At 37.4% G+C, this 10,599-nt stretch overlaps 1 protein-coding gene across 2 annotated transcripts in view; it reads left to right on the plus strand.

Moving 5' to 3' along the window:
• The window catches only part of PDE7B (phosphodiesterase 7B), an 80,940-nt gene extending 77,353 nt beyond the window's left edge, over window positions 1–3,587 (plus strand). For both annotated transcript variants that reach the window (XM_029283707.1, XM_015813852.1), the window contains 2 exons: window positions 276–356; window positions 2,425–3,587. In XM_029283707.1, coding sequence (XP_029139540.1) covers window positions 276–356; window positions 2,425–2,636 — 293 coding nt within the window. In that variant the 3' untranslated portion in view covers window positions 2,637–3,587. The remainder of the gene's footprint in view (window positions 1–275; window positions 357–2,424) is intronic.
• The last annotated feature ends 7,012 nt before the right edge of the window (window positions 3,588–10,599 follow it).

Consider the following 10,599-nt stretch of genomic DNA (forward strand, 5'->3'; position numbering starts at 1 on the left):
AATGATAGGGACCCACAGGATGGAGCCACAACAACACCACAGAGTCAAAAGCCTGCCCATCAGCAAAGAAAGAAAAGAAATAAAACACATAAAGGAAGCTCTCAGAACGTGTGGCTATCCCAAGCAGGCTTTCATCAAATCTCAAAAAAGACCTAGCAGGAGCTAGGTTTTCCCTTAGCTAGGTCTTCTCTTAGCCTTGCATGATTTGGTAACAGACATGTGCTCTACACAAAAAAACATTTGTGGTGTCAAAAATTAATCATTCTTTCTGATAGGTGATCTGGAGCAGAAATTTGACTTGGAAATAAGTCCTCTTTGTAATCAGAAGAAAGACACAGTACCTAGTATACAAATTGGTGAGTATTCCATGTATCATTAGCCTGGCCTTCTACTAGGTACCATAATTTTTCTACTCCAGGAAAAACTGCTTGGCAGTCAAATAAAATAAGTTTCATAATCCTTTGGGATACAAAGCTAAACTGCTTGTGAGTTTTGCTCTAGTTTACAACCTTTCTGGCCACAGTTGTTATGTGAATCACTGCAGTTGTTAAGTTAGTAACCCAGTTGTGTCCACAGGAATTTTGGCCAGTGGCAACTTAAATAGCAGCAATGATTTTGCAGGCAAAGGACCCCCCCTGACTCTCTTTCACCTTTTTTTTTTAATCTATGTGGAACCCTTCTCAGCCAGCTATGGAAGTGTGTGCCAGGGTCTGGTCTTAGATCAGGGGTAGGCAACCTTGGCTCTTTTATGACTTGTGGACTTCAACTCCCAGAATTCCTGAGCCAGCATGGAGTTGAAGTCCACGAGTCATAAAAGAGCCAAGATTGCCTACCTGTCTTAGATACATCTCATTACACATAATAGTAATCATCCCAAAAATGCAATTTTTAATGTAACTTTTATTAAAAGAAGATTTTACATAAGATTTAAAAAACTCAGAAACATAAAAGGAAAAGGAGAAAAAGGCATTATGAAAATATTAAAAAAGTGAAAAATAACAAAAGAGAAAGATACGTAAAATAAACAACTACCAATTTTCTCTGCAGCAGTTATGTAGTAATTACCACCTCTGTCCTCCCAAATTACATATTGTGGTCCTTTTCTTCCCATAAACAAGCCTTTTAATAAATCACCAAATTACCAATTTATTTTTGTCCATTTTCATAAAAAGCCTAGAAGAGTTTCCAGTCTTTTAGAAAAGTAGTTATTGTTCCCTCCTTTATCAGACAAGTCATTTTAGCCATTTCTTCAAGCTTTGCCATCTTCATGATCATTTCTCCATTATGGGTATTTCTGTAGTCTTCCATCTTTACATTTAGTATTATTTTAGGTGTAAAGTAGCCATAAGACTTCCTGAATTAGTAAATAAGCTCTTTTGACAAGAGTGATAGTGAATAATAATAATAAAATGCTATTTCCAGCCTAAACATCTGGCTGACTGTACATCAAACTATAATAATAATGTCTCTCAATGGCTCTGGGCAGCTTACAATAATCAAATTACAATGAACTCAAAAAATAAAAAATAAAGAATAGCAAGCACAAGGAAGCAGGGTGTCCTATTCTCATTCGTTGAAGGCCCCCTAGGTGAAGAGCCAGACCTTTGTGGGTCTTCTAAAACAATAGCAGACTGGGGGCCATCCAGATCTTGGGGAACTTTATTTCAGAGGGTAGACACATCTGAAAAGGAGCATTTTTGAGGTCCTGAAAGATGACATTGTTTAATCGAAGGAACTCAGAGTGCCCCAACCCTGCAGGATCAAATTGGCCAGGCAGATGTTCAATCAGAATAGAGCTGGAAGGGACCTTGGTGGTCTTCTAGTCCAGCCCCCTGCTCAAGCAGGAGACCCTATACCATTTTGGACAAGAGGTTGTCCAGTCTCTTCTTAAAAACCTCCAGTGATGAAGCACCCACAACTTCTGAAGGCAAGCTGTTCCATTGGATAATGGTTAATGTTCCATTGCTTATGGGAGATAGTTGGTCCCTCAAATAACCAGGTGCTATACCAGTGTTTCTCAACCTTGACAATTTTAAGGCATGTGGACTTCAACTCCCAGAATTCCACAGCCAGCATTGCTGGCTGTGGAATTCTGGGAGTTGAAGTCCACATGCCTTAAAATTGTCAAGGTTGAGAAACACTGTGCTATACCATCAGATCACATCAAATAGCATTATATTCCAGCAGGCCTAGAACAATGCGAAGGCAAAAAAATTGTTATTCATAAAAGAAAAGCAAAATAATTTTATAGTAATTTAAATAAAATTAATATTAATTAATTTTATATTAATTAAGTACACCCAAAGAATGTGATCTTGAAGCTGTGCTAGATTCCTTTTTCAGAGTAGAATGTTGGCTTAGCAGAAAAGAGTATTTAGTGATCAACTAAACTGCTGATGTAACTTGCCTTATGTTTTTCTCCAGGCTTCATGACCTATATTGTGGAGCCACTTTTTGAAGAATGGGCCAACTTTACTGGGAACACTCATTTATCTGAAAACATGCTGAACCATCTGAGAAGAAACAAGACCAAGTGGAAGAGATTGCTTCCTAGGCAACATGGCATCACCATTGACCACTCACTTCAAATTACTGAAAATGAAGAGCAGACTTTTAATGAAGGAGAAACCCCATAGAGGTGGTACAGCGACAAAACCCTACAGGTCTATCGGCCCATCATTAACAAGACAGAAAATTAAGAAAGCTGGAGGAAAATTGAACCTGAAGTAACCTCCTAATGGAAAACTTACATTATTTGTAGGTTTCTATTCTGCAGTGCTACCAAATCTCCCTTCTTCATCTTAATATCCGAAGCCATTCGTCACCTCTGATCTCAAGCTTGAGTAGGATAATGAAGCTGGACTGATAAGCAGGAACCAACAAATAGGAGTAATGGAGGACACAGGAAAGACCAGTGTATTTTGGGTTATCAGTTGTATTAACTTTGGGTGATATTAAGACAGGTGTTGAACAAAGGCTTGGAATAATGTACAGTCATTTGGCAGCTGGGCTGCACATTAAAACTCATCACCAGCATCATCTGAACTCAGAAGACCTTTGGCCACACAGAAAGAAGTTTTAACTGACTAATGTCTTTTATAATTTTTGTATTTGATGCACTGGAAAAGGCATTTAAAGAACCTTGAAGTAAGGTTATTCTGTGTACACAATATTGTTTTTCATAGTGGTACCCATTGATCATTTTAAGCCACTTTAGATAAAAGACTGACATTCTCACCGCAAGAACAATATTTCCTCTCAAATCAAAAGGGAAGAGTTGTACAGTTTAAATGTTCCCAGATATCTCTTTTGATGGCTGTATCTGTGGCCTGTTTATATTCGCAAAATACAAGTATCATGGAAAAGCTACCTGTATAAGCAATGGCACTGTGAACAAAATACTGTTAGTTTTAGTATTTGTAAATACTATTAATATACTTCCGTTTGTTTGCAGATAAAGGCCTTAAGTTCCAGCATACAGTACTTAACTTTCTGATGGCTACTGAAAGTCTTATAATTTAAGTGTGGCCTGTTTTCATTTGCCCAGCCAAGGATTACATGGTCAATATCTGCTGGAGGTTTTTGTTTGTTTGTTCGTTTTCGTTTGTTTGCAGGTTTGATTTGCATTCATTTGTGGGCATGAGTTCCAGTAATTAATGAAAATGCAATTCAGCACAATTTTTGTCATTTTTTAAAAACTTCAGTGGATAAATTTACAAACTTTGTTTGATGTAACAATGCTAATGCCAAACTGACCAAATGAAATTGGACCTTGAAGTAGCCAGGGATTGCATCATGCCAAGGAATTTTGTTAAAAGTCTCCAAGATTATTATATATGTTGAAAGATATCTACGGGCATTTCTACTAAAAATGTAAAAATAATGGCCATAACCCTACACAGTTTTACTTAGAATTATATTTGTCCCCAAAGGGTGTCCAGTTCTTTTTGTCATAAACTGAGGGACACTATCCATTAAGGCCAGAATAGGCAATCTTGGACTCTACAATGATTTGGCCGATGCCTCTTACAGTCTCTTGTCTATATCCAGCTTTATTATGAGAAGTGAAGCTCAAAGCATAATTCATCCCTGCATTAATGACTTACTTTGAAGTTCAGGGTATCTTTCGAAACCAAACAATGCTACAAATCAAAATTTGCCAAAACGTGCTATTAATGCCTGTAAATCGTTAAAAGAATTTTTCAGTTTTTCAGGGATTTTTAACCTTGCTTGTTGATTAGGTTTGTAGTCTGTCTGTCTATCAAAATGGTACACAAGGCAGCCCTCAATATATGGAGACATTTAAGATGTAATGAAAAAATAAAAAGTCAGTTAAACCCTTTAAAGTTAAAGTTTCCGCAACTTACAGTACTTTTAATAGACTGACAAGTCAACTTGAAGGCCAAAAGACTGTCTTAGGAATACCTTTGAGTGCCTATAACAGAGGGGTGGGATTGGAGGTGGACAAACATCCAAGATGGAGCTGATTTTATTCAATAGAACTGAAGATGACTTTGGATAGGTCAGTTCTCCTGCTAATTATCAGTTCACATGTTATTATGTGCATAGCCAACAAAATGCACACGGGCTACTTCGAAAAAAGCAAATGTATTCTCCAAATTAACATATGCAAAACAGTGTATGCATTGTTTAGTAGTATGTTATGCTCCCCCAACAAAATCATGGTATTTCGATTCATTATAGTTTACACATTATTTTTATGTTATTGCTGATTACATGGAGATCATTTTCAGAGAATACAAAAACACTACAAAGAAGGGAGATTTCTTGATAAATTAACTTCAAACAGGAAAGCAACTGAGCCCAGCTTTCCTTATGCATCCATGAGCAGAAGTGGCATAACACTGGCATGTTTTAACTCTGTTTTGAATTAAAGAGAAACAATACCAATCATGATGAAATATCATATAAAGTTGGAATAGGATGCAAAAAAAAAGGTAATTGCACAGTAAGGCAAATAAAAGTCTAAGTTAAATGTTTGCAAGTTGAAGAACAAAATTCCATTTGGATATTATATTGTAAAGCTATTAGTCCCTCTTATTTGCTAGTACAAATCTCATTTCAGCGGTGACACTACACGAGGAAGTTATAAAAGAGCAATGTTTGAGGGTGTACGTCTTTACTTTAAAGATGGGGGGAGGTGGGATCCACAGGAGTTGTTGAATTCTATTGTCTTCCAGCCCCAGTCAGCATGAAAAATATCGGGACGACTAGAATGGCAGGCCAACCAAACCTATCACGCATCCTTGCCCAACAGAATCCTGATTGAGAGGTCCTTGGTATTCTCTGAACTTGGTTGTTTTCTTGCAGACATTTCATTACCCAAACTAAGAAAACAACCAAGCTCAGAGAGCACGAAGAACCCTGAGCTACAAATATTCTCCTTTATTAGAATCCTGATTATTCTCAAACATTCTCTAATATCTAACTCTGAAAACTGCTTAACAGTTTTCAAGCAACCTCCTCAAGACTAGTTCACAGGGCAATATGATGATTATCTGTTTTCATTCCTCAAGTTCCCAGCCATAGAAACAAGAAGGGCTCAGTTAAAAAGTTAATCTCTATGATATGATTGAGAAATGTCTGGGAATGCAGCCACCACCTAGAAATGCTACCCTTGTATTTTTAAACATAATGTAGAAAGAAAGAAGTCAAATTAGAAGACGTCACAAAATGGCGACGCGAAAAGAACGTGTCAACTAGTCTTGAGCTGAACTGAGAATTTAGGCTGAAAAATACTTCCAATTGGTGGAAGCATTGATCAAACGATTTGGGAGCCTTGTAGAAAGGAGCTTTATATATGCAGGGACCGCAGGATTCACTCTGGCAAAACTGTAACAGAAATATTTAACACCATAGGTCAAAAATGAATTGATTGGGTTGCAACAGTATTTTCATTCTTTTACCTTTATTTATAATAGTATCTGTGTTTTTTCTGAAGATTTAACAAAAAAAAATTAAATACAAATTTGCTGAACAAAAACCAGTTAGCAAAGTTCTCAATATTTACTGTAACCGTTTTCACATCATTCCATAATTGTTGTTCATCAGGCTGTTTTTATTTCAGGTGCTGTGGGCCATCCCCTACACGATTTTTCAAAGCTCTAGCCTTGATCCTATCGGCTAATACTTCCAATGCAAATGCAGGTTCTTAACACCAATCCCTCCAAGCTCAATAGAAACGTACAGTCTTCCAAGGAATTTACAAAATAGCTCCAGTGAGATAATGGGTTATACCCAGTGGGTGGGATTCAAATATGTGAACAACCAGTTCTCTATGTGGATGCTGCTTCCGGAAGTCTGTTCTAGGCCTGGGCAACAAAAAATTAGCTACCAGTTTTCCCAAACTGGTGCGAACCAGCTGAATCTCACCTCTGGTTATACCCATACATACATTTCTCAGATTTTATTCTGGCCTTGCATTTTATTTTATTTTTGGTCACAGAATAATTATGACTTACAAACCTTCCAGTTTGAATAGAAGTAAAAGTCCACATGTTGGGAGGACTTCTAATTAAGAGAAGATAACTTTGTGAACAATTTTATCCTGTTATGCCATGCATGAAAGACTGTTCAACATGGATTTGAGCAGAGCCCATGATTAAAAATTCTGTGATTGCCACAAGCAGGGATACATCTAGGGGGAAAAGTGGCAGGAGTACACTTTGTTTTTGTTCTACTATAACCCTGAGCAGGGGAGTTGGACTAGAAGATCTCCAAGGTCTCTTCCAACTCTATTATATTATTATTTTTATTATTTTATTATTACTATACTTTGTTTTCTGTTCAGAAACATTTAATGAAAAAAATGTTTAAATTGGATATTCTCTCCCAGCATTTTTTCCAAACAAAAAGATTTGATATATAAAGTGCACTTCTGAGCAAACAAAAATCAATGACTCTTGACGTCAGTGGGATCAAGATTCAGTTGCCATGGGTGTAAGTATTATCCATTAAGCTGAAAGAACTGGCTACACTTCGACCTAATGCTGAAATGTAAGTTTGTTTTTCTAATGTCTGTTGAATAAGCCACATCCTGAACAGAGAATTCAGATGAACAATGAAAGTATGTTATCTTTTTCTTTTGTCTCATAAACTTTGTGAATGGTACTTTCCTAAATGCTTTTTCATCCTTTAAGAATGGGTACTTATGCATTATTTTGTTGCCATAGGCTGACTGTAGAAATTAAGCAAGTGAGATGAATACTTTTCAGCATCAGAGGAAGATACTTTCTTGGTCTATGGCAGGGGTACGCAACCTTGGCTTTTATGATTCGTGGATTTCAATTCCCAGAATTCCTGAGCCAGGAATCCGTGCTGGCTCAGGAATTCTGGGAGTTGAAGTCCACGAGTCATAAAAGAGCCAAGGTTGCCTATCCCTGGTCTATGGTATTAAAAAAGTAAGCTCGGTAGCACTTTTTTTGGCTAAAACTTTATATTAAAATTTGCTACCAGGTACCTCCTGATTTTTTTTTTCAATATTCAGATACCTTCATCTACTCTGTGCACCTGGTGCTGCGTTGTGCTCGGTGCTTTGTCATCTTTTGCTGTGAGTTCTGCTTGCTGTCTCACAGCTTTGCAATGAAACTTGTAAGCAAATCTGGAAAAGTAAGATGCCTTTTTGAATGAATTGAAGGAATGCATGACTGTTTTTCTACTGGAACCCACCCAGGGTAGACTTCAAGAACAATCTTGCTCCTACTTCAGCCTTAAATACAGATAGTCTGCAACTTACAACCACAACTGAGCCCAAAATTTCTGTTGCTAAGTGAAACATTTGTTAAATGAGTTTTGCCCCTTTTGCCATAGTTGTTTTAAGTGAATCACTGCAGTTGTTAAATCAGTGACCTGGTTGTTAAGTGAATCTGGCTTCCCCATTGACTTTGCTTGGCAGGAGGTTGCCAAAGCATCTGAATTTTGATCACATGACCCTGGGGATGCTGCAACGGTCGTGTGAGAAATGGTCATAAGTCACTTTTTTTCAGTGCTGTTGTAACTTTGAATGGTCACTAAATGAACTGTTGTAAGTCAAGGACTACCTGTAATGATTTGGCAGAGTTTTAGTTTTGTTTGTATGCAATAAGTCATTGAGCCATAAATTAACCCAGTACCCTCAGCTAACTCGGCCTTGCCGTTCTCTTTCAGCATCACCAAAGTTAAAGCTACATCACCAGCATCCACTATGAAGATGTGCCAAAGGGCAAATTGGTAATGGAAAAGTAACTCTTAGCTTCTCAGTTCTTTTAAGGCAGCCTTCTCTTTAAAAACTCTTTAAACCTCAGGGACCTTACATAAACATCTCCACGCTCTTTGATGGACCAGCCAGCCAGTTTGGTTAAGGTGCTGGTCTAGAAACCAGGAGGCTGACTTCTAGTCCTTCTTAAGCATGTGTTGAAGTCTTCATCCTGGTTCATCCAAGCCAGGGATAAATAAACAACATGGCGACTGCTTTAGAAAGAAGGTTGCAGTTTATTGAAGACCCAGACAGAAAGATGGTTCTGGCAGCAGAGAGGAGACAAAAAAGAAAGAGCGATGAGCACATGTGGAGTAGGTTTTTATACCCTCTGAAAGCCTTTTGTTTGGAATAGTTTCCTGTTCCTGTGGCATGAACTTTGAGGCTATCTCCTGTGTCACGTATTCTGACCTGAGTCTAGGTGTGCCTCTCTGGTATTCTTGATGGTGATGGGTTAGTCCTATTATGTCCCATCTCAGGTGGGGTATGCAGATTTTAGGTCTTTGTCTTCTTGATCTCCTAGCTGGGGCCTTTCTGATGGTTTTCATCTGCATTTGTACAGGGCTGGCTTCTGCTTGGGACAGAGAGACTTGGGGGCAGGGTTGGTTTCTGCTTTTAAAATCCTTTTGAGGAAATATATTTTTCTGCCCTTTTAATATTTCCTTATCTGGGGGGCTGACTTCCCTCACATGAAAGCCAGATGGGTGACTTTGGGCCATTTACTTTTCTTTTTTTAATCCAATCCACCTCACAGAAATGTTACTATGGGGAAAACAGTAGGAGGGAGGAGTATCATGTACATTCACTGCTTTGAGTTACTTATAATAAAGTAATAAAGATGGGATAAAAATCTTATAACTAAATATATTATTAGAGGTGTGGACCTTAATGAAATGTGAGCGATAAACAGGTTGGCTCAAATCTTAAGGTTTTACCACTAGTGGTGGCCAAGTTATGTCCAAAAACGTTTTGCTGACAGCAGAAAAATTCAAATAGGCAAATAGAATACATCCCAAAATAAGCAGCCCTAACATGCTGGCAGACCAAAATATAATAAGAACCCTTAACCTTTATTTAAAAAAACCAAGTTTCCAAGGGTTTCTCTTTCAATATACCTGGAAAATAAGAGAAGGATATTGCTTTTTCCTGTCGTGCAGTATTTTTTTTAATCATTTCTAGCCTGCTTTCCATCAAATGCAATTTAAAACTGAGCTAAATTTGCAAAAATTATAGCTTCTTATGAGTGACTCATACCGAAATAATGAAACGAGACTTTTCTCCTTTAAAGGGGAGAGCTAATACTGGTAGCTGTTATCCAGGACTGAACGTAATTATTAGGCATATTTGCCTCTTACAAGTGGTTGCCAAGTTTCACATAATTGGATTTAATGGTTTTGTTATTTGGCAACAAACCCAAAACTGGTGCTTTAGTTAATGCCGCCAGGTAAGTAAAAAGTACTTTTAAAAAAAAAAGTATAGTTAATAACATGCCATGATAACTTCATTTTTTACTCACTGGAGACTTTAATATTATTGTTGCAGTCTTTGGCCTAATGAACTTGTCCTTAATGCTTTCGAGTTTTTGACATTTCATTTAAAGAAAGTATAATAAAAGGAATAAGTGGAAATTATGGAATGCTTTTGTACACATATAGAAAGGTTAATCACTGAATGCAATAAAAGTAGTCTACAATGGCCATGCAGGAGAATAAATGCAGTGCTTAGCAAATACTTCAAGACAGCAGAGCTGGATGGAGAAATTTTAAGTTAAGCAAATATTGATAGAAAGTTAGTGGCTAATGTGAGGTCAGTTGCTACAACTGAATGTTTGTCAAAAAAAAAAAAGGATGACATTTTTAAGAGCCTGTTCCTGCCCAATTGTTATATGGAAAGGGTGTGGGTATATCAGGAGCTAGATAAACCTAAGCTTAATGGGCTTAAAAACACTGTATGTACAATAAAATAAGGATAGGATTGAGAATTAGTAAGCAATAAATGAAGGTACATTGAATACAAAGACGGGTGACTAATATATAACAAGTACAAAATAAAGTACATATACAACATTTAAAAAATAACCCATATCCCTTCATTAAGTAAATGACCTTTTTAGACTTTTCTCACTTTTCAAGACTGCTACAAAACTAGGCAAGCTGGCAGACAAGGGAGGTTTTGTCAACGAGGAAATGAATAGGAAAAGGAAGTATATTGGGTATGTCTAGTTTAATGAAGAGAAGGACGAGGGGTGACATGATAGCAGTGTTCCAATATCTTAGGGGTTGCCACAAAGAAGAGGGAGTGAAGCTATTCTCAAAGCATCTGAAGGCAGGACAAGAAGCAATGGA

This window comes from Protobothrops mucrosquamatus, unplaced genomic scaffold (assembly GCF_001527695.2).
Source record: "Protobothrops mucrosquamatus isolate PMUCROS unplaced genomic scaffold, P.Mucros_1.0 scaffold_75, whole genome shotgun sequence".
Taxonomy (NCBI): Eukaryota; Metazoa; Chordata; class Lepidosauria; order Squamata; family Viperidae; genus Protobothrops; species Protobothrops mucrosquamatus.